Source organism: Polypterus senegalus, chromosome 5, assembly GCF_016835505.1.
Source record: "Polypterus senegalus isolate Bchr_013 chromosome 5, ASM1683550v1, whole genome shotgun sequence".
NCBI classification, from domain to species: domain Eukaryota; kingdom Metazoa; phylum Chordata; class Cladistia; order Polypteriformes; family Polypteridae; genus Polypterus; species Polypterus senegalus.
Genome location: NC_053158.1, coordinates 116,389,996 through 116,408,805, shown reverse-complemented (window position 1 = coordinate 116,408,805; position 18,810 = coordinate 116,389,996). Strand labels below are relative to the sequence as shown.

The 18,810-nt window shown below is 37.7% G+C and overlaps 1 protein-coding gene across 1 annotated transcript in view; it reads right to left on the bottom strand.

The window, feature by feature from the left end:
* Window positions 1-18,810, bottom strand: part of LOC120529892 (obscurin-like) — a 177,068-nt gene that overhangs the window by 14,650 nt on the left and 143,608 nt on the right. The window contains exons 17-20 of the mRNA XM_039754109.1: window positions 15,328-15,495; window positions 11,072-11,192; window positions 8,606-8,845; window positions 4,683-4,906 (exon numbers count right to left, since the gene is read on the bottom strand). Coding sequence (XP_039610043.1) covers window positions 4,683-4,906; window positions 8,606-8,845; window positions 11,072-11,192; window positions 15,328-15,495 — 753 coding nt within the window. The remainder of the gene's footprint in view (window positions 1-4,682; window positions 4,907-8,605; window positions 8,846-11,071; window positions 11,193-15,327; window positions 15,496-18,810) is intronic.

The window sequence follows — 18,810 nt, the reverse complement described above, 5'->3', positions numbered from 1 at the left end:
TAGTGACATAGACTACCAGACAGCTGTGAGATGGCGCAGCCTTGGCAAGGTGCTTAAAGGAGTATGGGACCTGAGAGCAGAGATTCAGGAGTTTTGTAAAAAGAAAGACAAGGACATTTCAGAGCTCTCTGATACACACTGGATTGCAGATCTGGCCTTTGCTGTTGATGTGACTGCACTAATGAATGAAATAAATGCCAAGCTGCAAGGCAAGGACCTCTTTGCACATGAAATGTATAGCTTCGTGACAGCTTTCATGAGAAAGTTTAACTTTCTTTCAAGTCAATTAGAGGGCAACATTCTCGCTCACATGCCAACACTGAAAGAAGTCACACTATCAGCTGATCACCTCCACAAGTATTCAGCCATGTTAGGGGCACTACATGGTGAGTTTTCAAGAAGATTTGAAGACTTCAAAACAGTGGAGAGTGAAATGCACATGATTTCTTCTCCCCTTACTTATAGTGTAGATAATGCACCCAGTGATGTCCAGCTTGAACTCATTGATCTGCAGTCTGATAATCTACTGGCCGAGCATTTTAAGTCAGTATCACTGGTAGAGTTTTATTCCTCTCTCAAAGAGGAAATCTTCCCACACTTGAGGAGGCATGCTCAGAGGATGTTGGTTCTCTTTGGATCTACCTACATCTGTGAACAAACATTCTCAGTTATGAAGTGTAACAAATCCAGATTATAGATCCTCTCTCAGCGATGATCACTTGTTTGCTGTCCTTCGCACCTCAGATATTCAACCTGATTTCAGTGCACTTGTTCAAGCCCAAAACAGGCTAGATTTCTCTCACTGAACACCAAAAGATCTGAGGCAAATTAATGTGATGTTGGTCTTTGAAAACTAGTTAATAAAGTTATGATGCTATTTTTTAAATGCTGCAAAAAATGCACATTTTCTAAATTGTTTTTATAAATGTTCCTTAAATAGTTCAATAATTTTGTGCTCCACACTTGTTTGATTGACTGTTTGAAGTTTGGTTTACTGTAAGTTGATGCTGCTATTTTACATTAAGTTATGATGCTAGTTTTTTTAAACATTGCAAAAGTTGAAATTTTCTAAACTGTTTTTGTGATTGTTCATTAAATAGAATTTTATATATATATATATATATATATATATATATATATATATATATATATATATAAAATTCTATCTTCTACATTTTCTCATTGTAATGTTTCATTTACTGTTTCTTATAGTGGGATATCATATATATTGGAAATTAGTCAAGTATATATTAGGTATATTACATATATTCCGGCCCTCTAAAACCATTCCAATTTCTCATGTGGCCCCTTTGGAAAAATGATTGCCCACCCCTGCTCTAGATACTGTAGCTGTTTACATTTCAGTTAATCACTTTGATTCAACCCATACATTATATCATAGATCATTAGCACCTATTTGCTGTACTTGTTTAATAAAGCACTGGGCTATCTCCTCATAAAAATGTAATTATTATAACAGGAAAGTGATCTGTTTCTGTGTTAGTGTCTTTCTTTAATTACATTCAAATATTGGATTTCTTCATCTTTTGCAAAAGGAATGTTTGAAACTCTAAATACACTTTTCTGTTGACACTCTAAACCAGAACACAAAAATAACTATTTAAGATAAGTCTATTTAAGGTAAATGTTTGGGTAATTTAAGGTACCTCAGCATGTTGATCTGTGTACACCATGTTACCATTTTTCCAATACCCACACAACCATTAGACAGACATTTTTTTCTACTGTTGAATAATTAACCTTGTATTTGCCTTTACTTGGAATGTGAGAAGTGGAGCAGGATGTGTCAAGATTGGTAATTCTAAAAAAAATCCTTTTCAGCTGTTTATGTTCACGACTCTCCTTTTTTCTGAGATATTAGCTAGCTTTGGAATAAACTAATTGAACCATTACAACATCCCTAGAAATCACAGGCCTCAGTATTACTTGTATTACTTAGTATTACTTGCTGGGGGTAACTCCACAAGGGACATAATTTTCTTGGGGTCTACTTTCTGACATCAAATACCTGAGGAAGGTGCACTACTGCTTTACAAGGTAATATTTTATTATGTTACAAGTCAGCCGAGCCCACTGAAGTCACCAAAATAACTCATTAAGGTTCCTTGAGTATTGTCTTACAGATGGGGAGAAGATGATAATGTCATCATTGTAGCCATAGCTAATTTTTTGGATCAACCCCTTCAGCACTTGATTTATTAAACTCTGAAAGGATGACTCTACGTTCTTTAATGCAAAGGGCCTTATGTGGAGCTGAAATAAGCCATCGGGATTCTTACTGCCAGCCCCACAATAGTGTGTTCTTTCATGCAACTTCCATAATCCAGATTGTATATCAAAGGTACTAAAGACTCCTTTCATAATTGCATGGTAGCCCACAAAAACCAAAATGTTGTGTAGAACCAAGACAACAGGGACAGCCCTGATCAAATTAGACTATTTGGAAATACCATCTCATAACATGCATTTGACTAATTTTTGATGGCATGCAGGTTGAAAGACTTATACCTCATCAATGGCATTTATGTGATGCAAAACATCTGCTGTGCAATTTAGTTTATTCATCTACGCCATTCTCCATCTTTTAAGCAAAGACTGCACTTAGCTGGGCTAAGATCATATGCTATGTTCTACGGCACTGATCTCTTCAACATTATATAGTAATTTAACTTTAGCCACCTTATTCATCAGCCACTTTTTACTCAAATCTTAATAGATCGACTCCAGGTGATGTCTCAAGCTTTAGGGCAGATGATGTCTTCTACCATAAATTATTTCAGTCTCAAGAACAAGTATGCATCCTCCAGGAAAAGAATACCAACCTCACATGACATATTTTGAAGAGCACTATATTAAAACTTTTCCACTACTCCTGTATATTCATACATCTGCCAGAATAATGTTTACTGTACCAAACCCAATAACCTTGCTGATTATTATTTTCTTTTCATAAGCTGCATCCCTAGAGACATCCCCACACACTTAAGCGATACCAATACTGGGAATTTGTCCTTCACCCCAAACCCCACTTCCTTTCAATCAAGGGACTGCACTCCCTGGGTATGCGTCTCAAAGTGTCTCTTTTTGAAAGTTTTGGATTTCATTTAAGAAAAAGTACACAGTATTTGTAAAAAAAATACTTTAAAGCATTTCCTCAACAACAACTACTTTTCTTCAACCAACACTTGATAATCAGGCCATGCAGAGTAACCTTGATATTATTCTTTTCCATCTCCCAAAAGTGGTGCTCTCTACCCCAGAGTAAACCACCCAAGAAGCCCATTAATTTACACTCACCGGCCACTTTATTAGGTTCACCTACTTAACTGCTTGTTAATGCAAATATCTAATCAGCCAATCATATGGTAGCAACTCAATTCATTTAGGCATGTAGACATTGTCAAGCCAACCTGCTGAAGTTCAAACTGAGCATCAGAATGGGGAAGAAAGGTGATTTAAGTGAGTGTGAACGTGACATGATTGTTGGTGTCAGACATGCTGGGCTGAGTATTTCAGAAACTGCTAATCCACTGTGATTTTCACTTACAACCATCTCTGGGGTTAACAGAGTATGGTCCGAAAAAGGGAAAATATCCAGTGAGTGGCAGTTCTCTGGGTGAAAATGCCTTTTTAATGCCAGAGGTCAGAGAAGATTGGCCAGACTGGTTTGAACTGATAGAAAGGCAACAGTAACTGAAAAAAACATTCGTTAAAAATGAGGTATGCAGATAAGCATCTCTGAATGCACAACATATTGAACCTTGAAGCAGATGGGCTACAGCAGCAAGAGACCACACCAGCTGCTACTCCTGTCAGCTCAGAACAGGCAACTATGGTGACAATTCACACTGCCTCACCAAAGTTGAACAATAGAAGACTGGACAAATGTTACCTAGTCTTACGAGTTACAATTTCTGCTGTGACAATTGGATGTTAGGGTCAGAATTTAGCATTAACAACATGAAAGTGTAGATCCATTCTGCCTTATATCAACAGTTCTGACTGGTGATGGTGGTGTAATGGTGTGGGGAATTCTTTCATGGTGCACTTTGGTACCCTTAATACCAACTAAGCATCATTTAAATACCACAGCCTCCTGAGTATCGTTGTTGACCATGTCCATCCCTTTATGACCACAGTGCATCCATCTTCTGATGGCTACTTCCAGCAGGTTTAGGTGCTATGCCACAAAACTCAAATCATCTTACACTGTTTTTCTGAACAAAAAAACAATGAGCTCACTGTAATTAATTCTAATTAATTATTGTGCTAACGAGTCACCAATCAGTAACTAGAAGGAGTATTAGAGCCCACCCTCTCAACTTTGACGAGTGAAAGTGACAGTTTTATTTCAAGTCGTATTTCATGACGGTTTGCAGGAATGTTACGGACAAAATAAAATAAATAAATAAGCAACAAAAAACATATTTCGTGACACATTTATTTATTTATGCTCTCATTTCATGACATATTTATTTATTTAGGCTCTCATTTCATGACATATTTATTTATGTATGCTCACATTTCACAGTACTTTTATTTATTTATTTATTTATTTAATTTTGTCCGAAATATTCCTCCATAGTGGAACTACTACTATAACTGAAATAAATAAAGACTTTTTAATGAAGGATAAATATGGTAAACGACATTATACGCACCTTTGATTTCACAAATTTCTTTAATTTTGTCTACCAACCAAGATGACCCTGGAGTAAACTCCTGTGCACAGCCGAAGTCCACAATCTTCAACACGTTGTTTTCACTAACAATGATGTTTTCAGACTTTAGGTCCAAGTGGATGATATGATTGGAATGAAGGTATTCAGTTCCATGCAGGATTTGAAGAAGGAATTCACGCACTTCCATTTCAGTATAGGAGTCCCTATAAGGAAACCATTATAAAGATTCAAACGCAACTCAAATGGCTATTGTTCAGTTTTTTCTTACATTTAGATATAGAAGAAAATAATGAATGTTATTAATTTCTGTAGCATTACAGTATTTTTGTTTAGCTTTTGCAGGACATTGTGTTATAATTTGGACATTTACTCAACATTGTTGAAAGAGCTAAGTGTGGCATGCGGTTTTCTGGGTAATGTTAAACACAGTTAGAAGAAGGTTCAGAAAAACATAAAATAAAACCATGACTCTAGAAATCTGCCTATAGATGATACACTTACAATACAAACAATGGCCTTAATAAGGAAACTATGCTTGATCTTGATGGCTAAAAAACTGAACGTTTAACATGGAGATTTGTTTTCAGAGAACCTAGGAGTTAGATAAGGAAGGACAAAAATGTCTGTCAGAAAAAACATTAATTCCTAAATATTCACGAAGCAGAACGTCTAAGGTGGAAGGCTTACAAATCTCAGATTTAATGGGTGAACAGTCTCCTTTGTAAGACTTTTCTTTTAAACAATGTATGTGAGGTATGATAATGTCTTTAAGACAAAAGCAACTGAGACAAAAGACATGAATTTTTCATTTGTTCATTGAAAAGTATTTTCTAAGCCATTTATTCAGCTTAGGAGCAGAGGGAGCTGGTGGCTAAAACAGCAGCACAGGGCAAAGGACAGGAACCAACTGTGGATGGAACAACAGTCCATTGTAAGGACAGCAAACATGCATGTACCCTCATTCGCTCACATTAGAGTGCCAATAGCCTTGCACATCATGCATCATGGGTGTTATGTAAAAAACAGATTATGCGGAGAAAAACACATGCTTAAATCATATCTTCATTGTTTTTATTTTTCCCAACTGTTCTTTTCTGTTAATGATTCCAGCCTCAGTTTTTGCTGCCCAGCTGCCAGCAGCAAGTGTTGATCATACTGTATCTACCGTAGATGGGTCCTGGAAGTCGACATTGGCCTGTGGCTGCTTCTTGTAAAGCAAACAAATAAAAACAGCATGTTGTCTTCATTGTTGTTTTTACTATTTATAGTAGATGCACTAGAATGATGTCTTTAATAGGCTTTAGAAGATTACGGACCTTATGCTGAATAAGGAGAACACTAGCATTGATGCAGATCAACAGAGATAAGGGTAGGCTATTCACCAGAGAAAGCATAAGTGAACTCACAAAATGGTCTGACTCCATCCTTCATTACTCTGTCAGGTTTGGAAACACGCATGCTGTTCTACACAGTTTTCAGAGCACATCTTATGAAGGCTACACATCTGAATGCATCGCCAATCTTCCTTTCTTTATTTCTTCAATTTCAGGAAGTTAAGCACAACGACACCTTTTATTGGCTAACTAGAAAGATTACAATATGCAAGATTTCAAGACAACTCAGGCCCCTTTTTCAGGCAGGATGTAATCGTTTTCAGGATAATATTTAATTTTTTCATTATACAAAAACACACATTTTGTACAGTATGCCTGAGTCTGTGGTCACTTTTTTGTTAGAAAGCGTTAGTCTTTTGTTGCCAGGGTATAGACACCTATTCACTCGACATTTTAATGGGGAAAATAAGACTGTTTAAAAATCAGACCTGCCAAAATAGGGTTTGTTTTCTCAATATCTACAAAAAATAAAAGACTATGTAAGAGTCATAAGGAAATGCATCAGTGGTCATGACCATTGTATATTAAGTTAAACAAAATCTTCTTTAAATAATATAATGTTGTGCCTCCTGCTATGCGTTCATTGGGGCTGAGGTAAGCAATGGCTCTCTATGGTGTAGATAAACAGGTTAAGAAAATGAAAGGAGGGATAGATTATGTTGTGTTGTAATTATTTTGACATTAAAAATCACATTTTATTATCCATATGTTGCCTGGTAGAAAAAATGACTATTAATAACTATGTACATAAATATTTATCATGACAAGCCAGCCAATTTTGACATAAAAAGTTTTGTTAAGAACAAACAGAAAAATGTTTTTTGCTTAAGAACTATTAAAAAATAATGTTGTAAACAGAATCACACCATACAGACATTTAAGACAATTGTCATAAATGTTTGTCCAATAATAATGCAAAAGCCTCCAGTTTATTGTAGATTTTTTTCTAAACGCAACATAAATAACATAAAACTCAACTTATATAACATAACATTTCTTATATCTGTCTAATTCTGGCAGCTCTGGTCAAACACATTTTAGGGTGCCAGTCTGCTGGGGGGTTCACTCTCAAACAGTACTAATTCACTATCGTTGAGTAACTGAACACACACATCCTAAGTAATATGGGAGGAAGATCCATGAAGACATGGAGGGAACAAAGAAACTGCACACAATTTGTAACAAAAATAAAAACAAAAACTGTGCCTTTAATAAAAAACTGCCCGCTTAGAAATCATTCCATAACCATTTTTATCTTGGGGTCTTCCTACTCATTCTGCTGACAGTCAGTCCACTGAATTTAACTATGTGAAATTCCATACATAGCACATACTATCGGAAAGCACTTTTAAAAATGTGCAATACAGTTCAAAGCAATAACACAGCACAGAGCAATATGACTGAAATACAAACTAAATCACTAGGAAATACATAACTAGCATTATTAGCAGTGCTAAGAATGCTTCTGACTAAGTTTTAATTTCCTTTGTAAAATTTTCCCTTTTTGTATTTTTTTGTTGTCGAAACTTGCTCAATTCAATTTCACTATTTTTTTAATTATATTTTGTTGTGAGAGCTTTAGTTTTATTTTGTCATATTTTTTGTATAAAGGAATGTCATTTTGCAAAGCAATGTAGTAGAGGCTTTGGATATCAAACACTGAGGTTGTGGGTTCAAATCCTGCTACTGACATTGTGTTACTATGAGCAAGTCATTTAATCTGCCTAAGCTCCAGTTGGAAAAACAAAAGAAATATAACCAATTGTATCTAAAATGTCACCTGGTATAAAAGTTTCACCCAAGTAAGTAAAATTAAATTTTGTTTATTTTTGAGGGTGGTGTAATTTTCTGTCCCTATTGTTTGTGGAAATTCTAAAATCCCCTCACTAGGGTTTTTCTACATACATTTCTGGTTTCTTAGTTTTTGACTAAGATATTCTTACTTTGAGTATTGATAACACGCTGCCTGTTGGTCATAGCCAAAATTTTAACTATGTTTTCATTTCCTGGTCCTCTTCCCTTGCCTTGTGGCATGCCAGTTTTATAACATCTCTGGCAAAACAACCTGGAATTAGTTACAAAAGTCAAAACAAACAAAGACGTGAGAGTAGATTAATTGTAATAGATGATAAGAAGCATAGTAGTTTGTGTCATATCATATAGGTGTCTGCTTGAAAATAAAATAAACACAATAACAGGAGATCTAAAATGTCAAGGAGAAATGACTGCAGAAGCAATTTACATACAAAAATGAACCCATGAATTTTTTTAGTATATAAAAAATGCATGGCCAGGATGTTGTTTAAAGATCAACACAAGTACTACTTCAAATTCAGTACTGAGCCATGTTAATGAAATAGAAAGTTTTCAATTATGAACTGACATTCTGCTCTAAGGAAATTTAAAGGAAAAGCTGGAAAGTCTCCATCTGCAGCAGAAGGAGCAGAATTTGCACTTTAACTGGTCTACTGTGGATTTTTTTCTTCACTTAAGATCAAATCCACTTACCTTTCAGCTAGGGTATGGAGTAGTTCACGTCCTGCACATAGTTCTTCGATGAGGACCAAATATTTAGGGGTGATGAAAGCAGCTTGCAACTTGACCACATTCGAATGCTGTAGTTTTTTAAGTATGTGGTACTCCTGGAGAATGGCTTGTCTCCTCTCTGCTTTGTAAGGAGTAATTTTGGCAGCAAAGATGATATCTGTTAAATCTTCTCTGCACTGACGTATTATGCTGAAGCGTCCTCTAAAAAACAGTTATTTGGCACAGTCAGGTTTGCCCTTATTTGTAGACAATCTGAGTCAGGACTGTGTACAAGACTAGAAACAATACTGGTAGCCATTTATTACAGGGTAAAAAGACAGACACACTAATTCTTATAACACCAATATGTCTAAGATTCAGTATGAGTCCTTAGGGAACACCTAGGACATCTAGGGAACATCTTTGCAAACACTGGGAGATGGGGCAGCATGGTGGCACAGTGGTAGCAGTGCTACTTTGAAGTAAGAAGACCTGGGTTGGTATTCCCAGGTCCTCCCTGCATGGAGTTTACATGTTACCCTGTATCTGCATGGGTTTCCTCCTGTTTCCTCCCACAGTCCAAAGACATGCAAGTTAGATGGATTGGCGATACTAAATTGGCCCTAATGTGTGGTTGGTATGTGTGCTTTCAGCCTGTGATGAACTGTAACCCTGTCTAGGGTTTGTTCCTTCCTTGAGCCCTGTGCACCCCCATGACCCTGTTCAGGGCAAAGAGGGTTAAAAAATTACTGACACTGGGAGATACTAGATTTAGATTTTACACAGAATCAGGATTCAGACCTTGGTTCTTGAAATTAAAAGCCATCAGATTTAACCATTTTAAACAGTTATTCTTACTGAGTTTAATTTTCTCATCTGGTACAAAAAGAAGATTTCCATATCTTACAGATGTGCACCTTTCTATAGTTCAATGGTGTTGCCTAATTTGTAATGAAATGTTTGGCAAGCTAGATAACTTTGGTTACTGCTCAAAGTACAAAAAAAATATATAATCCAAATAAATTTCTCTCAGCTATGCCTTTTTAAGGGCCACACTTTGTTACTGTTCAGTGTGTTCAATGTCTCTAGGGTAGACAAAATCTTGTGCATCATTTAATTAAATGCAAATGTATTCATTTGCTCTTTCTGTCCCTATTTTACTATTATAGCTGTCCCTTTAACTCTCAAATTTAAGTAAACATGTGCAAATGTCTAAGCAAAACTGGACTTTCCCATCATAAAGTATTTGTTAACTGATACGGTACAACTGTATCACTTTTCAAGGAATTTATACTGAAGTATTCCATAACTTGCAATGTATAACATCTGCTGGGGTACATATAACTTCATGATCAACATTTACAAAAATCAGAAAAGTATTTTTGCAGTGCTAGTGTGCATGACTTTGCTTAGTCATACATACATTTTCAGACCATCTTAATCCAGATTAGGATCATGAAGGGCCTCTCCTAACAGTACTGATTATAAAGCAGGAAACATCCCTGGACAGGATACCAATCTATCACAGGGCCCATCCACACTAACATCTATATTAAAACCATTTTATAGTCACCACTTAATTTCACCTGCATGATTTTGGGACTGTGGAAGGAAAACCAATGCATACAAAGGGAGAATGTTTAAACTCCATGTGAACAATGACCGGGTGCAAGATTCAAATTAAAGACACATGATCATTGAGACAGCAGCACTAACCACTTTACCAAAATGCAACCAAGTTGACTTTATTTTTCTCATTCACAATTTGTTACTAGAAGCTACTGCTGAAGTAATCCATAAAGATACTTCTAGAGATTCCAACTTAAAATAAAACAATTTTTTTACAAGTAACAGCACTGTATATTATTAGGCAACATATTTGTACACTGTATTTTAAAATGAATTTCATTGATTAGCTCATTGTAACTTAAAATGGATAGGAAGGTGTCTAGTGCTGTTATTACACAATGTCAGGTACCTGGATTTGCATGTTTTCCTCATTTGAGAAATGATATCAGAGTAACTTGGGATCCTTTCTCACCTTAGAGATGGACATGCTAATATGAGAGACAAGTCAACATTCACCCTGTTTACATGAGTGTGCCTTCTGAAAGACTATCACTGCATTGGTGTCTGGTGTTGCAAAGCTTCAGCTCCCCATGACATCATATTGGACTAAGTAGACTTGGAGAATGAATCATCACTGGAAATTACCCACCAAATAATTAACAAAAAACATATATTGTAGTATGGAAAATATAATTTGCACAAATAATTTTTTAGAGACAATTCATTCTGTGTTTTAGAAGTATGTTGACAGACACCACTGTTGACAGTCAATGAGCAAAACTTTTTTTTTTTAAGACTATGTAACATTACATTGTACAATATGTCATTTGTCTAACGTTTTGCAATAATAAGTTTCAAAGTCAAACCATTGGCTTGTACCTGTTAATTTCAGACATGAAAGTATATGTCTTGTGCATTTGAAGATGGGGATGTTGATATTGTAGAGTGCTGCTGCTCTCAGGCCCAGTTGAGATTGCCCGGATGAGAGGAATGTGATAGTCTGCAAAAAGGAGGTATGTTATGAGATATTTTTACATTACATTAATAACAAATAGAGCTCTGAATTAAACATTTTACTTGGATACATTTTCAAGCAACAATGCCATATAAGTTGCTTTGCCTTCCAGTTTGAAGATATTAAATACATTTTGGTGGAAAAATAGAAACTGAGTTTGTCCTGCATGCAATAATACCTGCATCTTTAAGTTTCTTAGTCAGTTAAAAAAAAAATTGTTTAATTGCTTTATACGTTATATTTATTATAATATGAACTAAACTGGCTACACATTCTAAGCATCTGATACATACTCAAAAATATACACATACAGTACAATGTTTGCCTTGAACAACTAAGACAAAATAAGAGATCTGTCTGTGTTTTCAGGATAATTCTCTAGTTGTCTAGTTCAAAATCTGTCACAATGCAAATTAGTGACAACGATGATAGGTCTGCTTTACTATTATATAATGTTTATTTAATGATCTGTCGATGGCACTGTAATGTTATAAATAAATGGCTGATGGTGGTATTTCCTTAAAGATTATAGTTTACTGAGCGTGATTGATTGATCAGCACATATTTAAGAAGAGATAACAATTGTTATTCTTTTAGCTGCACATTTCAGAAACTGATGCAACTGATATTGCATCTCCAATGTGTTTCTTCACTCCCTTTCGAATTACATATTTTTTCTAATTGTGTTATATTAGGTGGGTTAGGATTCTTCCAAATGAGGAAGTGTAAGTGATTTACTGTAAATCACAATAGTTTTTCTATAAATCAGTAATGTCCCATCTGATGTTATTCTAAACTGAGTAGGATGTGACACTTTCTGGAAGCAGTTTGGGTGCCACCACAAGATATCAGGGAAGTAGAATATAGACAGTTCCCTCTGATTAAAAGCTTAATTGGTGTAAACAAAATACTACTGTATTACTGTTTTGGTGAAGTTGAAACACCCTGACTCAGTTCAGGGTGTTGGAGTAATGGGTATAGTTGAAATGCACTTTCATTGTATGCTGGCGATTGGAGATTATCCCTTGTTAAAGTGCTAGGGGAAATCAGAGCAGCCTGGGTCTTTTGCTGATCAGTGGGACGCCATAGTTCATTCATCCAGTTGTGATGAAAGCCTGATTCATCAGGAAGGCAGAGATATTGTGGATACAGAATGAAGGTTGCTATCAGTGGTGAAAGCTGAGGATATGCCTGACTGGGAAAATGTAATATGTTAAGGTCGGTCATGGGGAAGCATTGGACAACTTCAGACCACTTAAACACAGAACATACTGTAGTTAGAAGTGAATAATTCTTTGTAGTGTGGAAGTATGTAAACTTCTCACAGATAATCCAGCTGCAGATGTTCAGGCTAACTGAACTAAAAGTTTGCAGTGGGTTTGTAGCACGAGGACCAATTTTCCCATTGTCAAAGGGAGGTAGTAGAGTACCTAAAATTGTTTTTACAGAACTGAAGAATGCATGACAATAGACACAAGAAAGAATTAGACTTGGAATTTGTGATTCTTTTAAGAGAGCATAGCATGCCATTGAGCAGCTTTCCTTATTTTTAAAAGTATGATCCAGTCAGATACCAAGCAACGCATTCAAGACAATACACTATAACTAAGGTGGAAATAAATTTATGCACACATTCATAAACATCCATCCATCCATTCATCCTCTTCTGCTTATCCGAGATCGGGTCGCGGGGGCAGCAGCTTGAGCAAAGATACCCAGACTTCCCAGCCACTTCTAGCTTTTCTGGGGGAATCCCAAGGTGTTCCCAGGGCAGCCGAGAGACATAGTCCCTCTATCGTTTCCTGGGTCTTACCCGGGGCCTCCTCCCGGTTGGGCGTGCCCGGAACACCTCACCAGGGAGGCGTCCAGGAGGCATCCTGATCAGATGCCCAAGCCACCTCATCTGACTCCTCTCGATGCGGAGGAGGAGCGGCTCTACTCTGAGCCCCTCCCGGATGACTGAGCATCTCACTCTATCTTTAAGGAAAAGCCCAGACACCCTATGGATGAAACTCATTTCGGCTGCTTGTATTCATTTTCTCATTTCATTCGGTCACTACCCATAGCTCATGACCATAGGTGAGGGTAGGAACATAGATCAACTGGTAAACTGAGAGCTTTGCCTTACGGCTCAGCTCCTTTTTCACCACGACAGACCGATGCAGAGCCTGCATCACTGCGGACGCTGCACTGATACGTCTGTCGATCTCATGCTCCATTCTTCCCTCTCTCGTGAACAAGACCCCGAGATAATTGAAGTCCTCTACTTGGGGCAGCATCTCTCCCCCAACCCTGAGAGGGCACTCCACCCTTTTCCTGCTGAGGACCATGGTCTCGGATTTGGAGGTGCTGATTCCCATCTCAGCCACTTCACACTCAGCTGCAAACCGATCCAGAGAGAGCTGATCACGGCCTGATGAAGCAAACAGGACATCACTTGCAAAAACCAGTGACCCAATCCTGAGTCCATCAAACTGGACCCCCTCAACACCCTGGCTCTTCCTAGAAATTCTGTCCATAAAAGTTATGAACAGAATTGGTGACAAAGAGCAGCCCTGGCGGAGTCTAACTCTCACTGGAAATGGGTTTGACTTACTGCTGGCAATGCGGACCAAGCTCTGACACCGGTTATTTGGTTGTACAGGGACTGAACAGCCCTTATCAGGGCGTCCGGTACCCCATACTCTCGGAGTACCCCCCACAGGATACCCCGAGGGAATGCCTTTTCCAAGTCCACAAGACACATGTAGACTGGTTAGGCAAACTCCCATGTACCCTCCAGGACCCTGCTAAGGGTGTAGAGCTGGTCCACTGTTCTGTGACCAGGACGAAAACCAAACTATTCCTCCTGAATCTGAGGTTCAACTATCTGATGGACCCTCCTCTCAAGGACCCCCGAATAGACTTTTCCAGGGAGGCTGAGGAGTGTGATCCCTCTGTAGTTGGAACACACCCTCCGGTCCCCCTTCTTAAAGTCTGCCAATCCAGAGGCACTGTCCCTCTCGACCTTGTGCACTAACTCAGACTCCTTCCTCTTCAGAGAGGTGACATTCCACGTCCCAATCGCCAGCTTCTATAGCGGAGGATTGGTCTGCCAAGGTCCCCACCTTTGGCCACCACCCAACTCACACTGCACCCGACCTCCTTGACCTCCCATAGGTGGTGAGCCTATGGGAAGGGGGACCCATGTTGCCTCCTTGGATTGTACCCGGCTGAGCTCCATTGGTGCAGGCCCGGCCACCAGGCGCTCGCCATCGAGCCCCACCTCCAGGCCTGGCTCCAGAGGGGGGCCCTGGTGACCTGCGTCCGGGTGAGAGAAAACGCCATACAAATTTTTTATTCTTCATAAGAGGATTTTCATAAACATGGAGGTGGATTATGTGCAATATAACCTAAAGACAAACTTTGTATAATCTTTCTGCGAATACAGTTTCAGTCAATCTTTTATATACATATTTATTAGAACAAAAATAAATTGGTTAAGTTTACATTAAATTTGCAATGGAACATTGTGAGCATTTTATTAGATCATGGCTGCTATATTTGAAAATGTTTAAGCACATTTTCCCTAATCAAGGTCATAAATGTGAACCTGTCCAACCAATGAAAGGACCTTTACTTCAATACAGAGAACATTTGAGACATGATGTTAGTTAACTGATTGTTAACATTTTAAAATGAGAGCATTAAGGTGTTGCTACTTTATATATTAGTCACTTAATACCATGGAACACAAAGTCTTGCTAAGCTCTTATTACAAAGAAGTAACTGATTAATAAATGTACTATAGCAAGCTACTTTTCTAATGTATTGTAACTGTTGCATCAAATGCATTGCTTGTTAAAGTCTTGTTACACAGAAGTGAATGACTACTAGATTCACTTAGACAGCCCCTATTCTGAAGTGATACCAATTAATCTTTATTTTTGCAGCTTTGTATATATCTTACTTAGTAATACTACTACAAGTTAATATCGTTATATTAATATATCATTACAGCCTAGTGTAGTTCAGCATATTTAATAAAGCAATTTTTTTGTCCTCCATCAAGCAGTAAAAGATTTTGTAGTGCAAGACCCCTTACTTGTTTTAATATGTGTTATTAAGAAACTGTCTTTACCTTCATAGTGCTCGCCAATGGTTATTTCTGCAGATGGTTCACTGTATGCTCCCATGCCAGCCTTGTTTACACAGGCTACTCTGAAAGAATGGACTATTCCTTTCGGGAGGCTGCTAACAGTGTAGCAACTATCTTCAACATTTTCTGCCATTGTATTCCATTCTCCTCCTTAGAAAGAAATATAAAGCAGTGTTAGATATATAGATAGATAGATAGATAGATAGATAGATAGATAGATAGATAGATACAGTAGATAATATTAATTTTATTTTGCACAATAATAGAAAACATGAACACATCAATATAAATAAAAATTTCTCAAGAAAATTAATTGCACTTTGCCATTGCCCACAGTCCACGCCTCCTACACTGCACATAAATTTAAATACTTTATCCTGATAAGTAAATATATACACATTTTGAACAAGAAAAAATTTATAGTCATTTAACTCTTCCATTGCTCCCTTGTACACGGCTCCTACCCCACGCACAAATTTAAATAATTTTCCTTGATACGTAAATAGATACATGTTTTATACAAGAAAAAAATTCACAATTCTTCTCCACTACTCCCTTGTACATGCCTCCTACCCCACACATTAATAATAATAATAATAATAATACATTTTATTTATATAGCGCCTTTCCCATGCTCAAGGCACTTCACAGTTTAAGAAAGAATGGCAAGGTATATAAATAAAGAAAAGTAAGATAGTAAATTCAGAGAAAAAAAAAGCCTAACAGACAATATAATTGATGGTCTAGAACACACACACAGGTTACATGAGCATCTTGACAAAGAGGTAAACTGAAAGAAGGGTAATAAAGTCAGGTAAATCTAAAAGCCATCCTGAACAGATGAGTTTTGAGTTGTTTTTTAAAAGAATTCATGGAGTCAGCTGATCTAATTAATTTCGGTAGGTCATTCCAGAGTCTGCGTGCTATACAGCTGAAGGCCCTGTCACCCAAGGAGTGTAGATTAGTATGGGGTAGAACAAGATTGCCAGAATCAGAGGACCTTAGTGGGCGGACAGGCACATAGTGATGGAGAAGGTCACTGATGTAGTTTGGTGCAAGATTGTTTAACGGTTTGTAGGTTGTTAGTAGAATTTTATATTCAATTATGTAAGACACAGGGAGCCAGTGAAGGCAAAGCAGGATGGGTGTGATGTGCTCACTGTTGGTGGTTTGAGTAAGGATTCTTACAGCCGAGTTTTGAATAAGCTGGAGCTGTGATATAAGATTAGAAGGGGCACCTGCCAGTAGGGAATTACAATAATTGATGCAGGATGTGATAAAAGCATGGACAAGTTTCTCAGCGTTAGAAAAGGAGAGGAAGGAGCAAACACATGATATGTTACAGTGGTGAAAGTAAGAAAGTTTCTTAATGTGATTTATGTGAGTGGAATAAGAAAGGGAGGAATCAAAAATGACTCCAAGATTCTTTGCAGTAGAGGCAGGTCTGATGAGATCACTGCCAAAATGAACTGGGAAGGAGCTCATTTTATTAAGTTGCACTTTAGTCCCAATTTGCAGGAGTTCTGCTCCATCCAGGTTTTAATTTCACTGAGGCAAGTTGTGAGCTGAGAAAGCTCTGATGAAGTTCCACTTTTAACATTGAAATTGGGTTCAGTATCGTCTGCATAAAAATGATAACCCAGTCCAAAGCTACGAATAATATGGCCAAGGGGAAGCATATAAATACAGAAAAGCAGAGGACAGAGCCCTGAGGAACTCCTTGTGTGTCTGGTGCTGAGCTGGATCTGCTGTTGCCAAGACTAACAAACTCTTGTCTATCATTCAGATAGGACTTGAACTACTGGAGGGCAGTGCCAGAGATACCCAGCCTGTTCTCCATTCTGAACAGTAGAATGTCATGTCTGACAATGTCAAATGCTGGACTGAGGTCTAATAGAATTAATATGCTGGTTTGTCCAGAGTCTGCTGCCATAAGCAAATTATTGGTTACCTGTAGCAGAACAGTTTCACAGCTGTGCTGTGTCCTGAAACCAGACTGAAAGGGTTCCATCAAATTATTAGAAGTTAAGTAGTTGGTGAGTTGGGAAGCTACAACGCGCTCAAGAACTTTTGACAGAAAAGGTAAGTGGGAAATATGCAGGAAATTGTTAAGATCGTCACCATCAAGACCAGACTTTTTTAACATTGGGGTTATAGAAGCAGTTTTAAAAGTGAGCGGCACAAAGCCAGTGTCAAGAGATGAGTTTATTATTGTTGTAATGGTTGGGATTATGGCATGAAGGCAGGATTTAAGTAGTGTGCTGGTGATGGGGTCCAGTACACAAGTAGTCGGCCTCATCTTACAAAGCAGGTCATTAACAAAAGCAGATGTGACTGGTGAGAACTTAGAGAAGGAGCTGTATGGAGTGGAAAAACTGGGAAAGATATAAACAGATGATGTATTTATGTTAGTTGAATTATTTAGATCTTTAATTTTGTTACGGAAAAAGTGGAGGAATTTCTCACAGACTTCAGTAGTTAGATGTGGGTTGGAGTAGTTTATTTACTACAGAGAACAAAACCCTTGGGTTATCATGGCCACTTTCTATTATTCTGCCATAATGGGTGTTCTTAGCAGCAGTTAGTGCTTCTCTGTAAGCTCTTTGGTGGTCAGAGAAATCCTGGATGTGTACGGTGAGGCCAGACTTACGTGATATTCTCCCAAGGCATTGGCCAGCTGCTTTCATAAATCACAATTCTGAGTTATACCATAGAGCTCTTAAAGGAAACCTCCTTATGTTTTAAAGGAGCTGTTTTATCTAATGCAGAATGAAAAGGTTGAGTTATAGTGGTCAAGAAGACTATCTAGTGTTGATGGAATGGGTAAAGACAGTAAAATATTAGAAATGGATCCAGAAAGGATAGAGAGTCAGATAATTTTAAAGGTTTCTGTAAGAAATTTGTCATTTACAGGTAAGAGGAGTGAGAGGTAATGAAACAGTGAAAAGTACTGCCTTATGGTCAGAGAGTCCCAAATCAGTGCTGTAAATGTTGGCAACAGATAGTCCAGATGTGCAGATCAGGTCCAATTTTTGACCACCAGAGTGGTTGAGAAAATCAACATGTTGTGTCAAGTCAAAACAGTCCAGTAAGAATAGGAATTAATTTCTCAATTTAGATGTGGGGATGTCAATATGGATATTGAAATCACCAAGAAGAATGACTCTCTGGGAAAAGGAACTTAAGTGGGTTAATAGTTCAGTCAGATCAGATAAGAAGGATGCATTGTATTTTGGAGGATGATAAAGAACAATGAGAAAGACAGGACCTGATTCTGTTATTAATTTAAGAGCCAGACACTCGAAAGACAATGGACAATCAATTGGGATTTTTTTGATGTTTAAATCCACTCTGACAATTATTGCAAGTGACTCCGCCTTGTCTTGAGCTATGAGGCTCTGTGAGGAAGGTGTAACTAGGTGGTGTCGCCTCCGTGAGAAAATTCATTTGTTTTTTGCCGAGTCT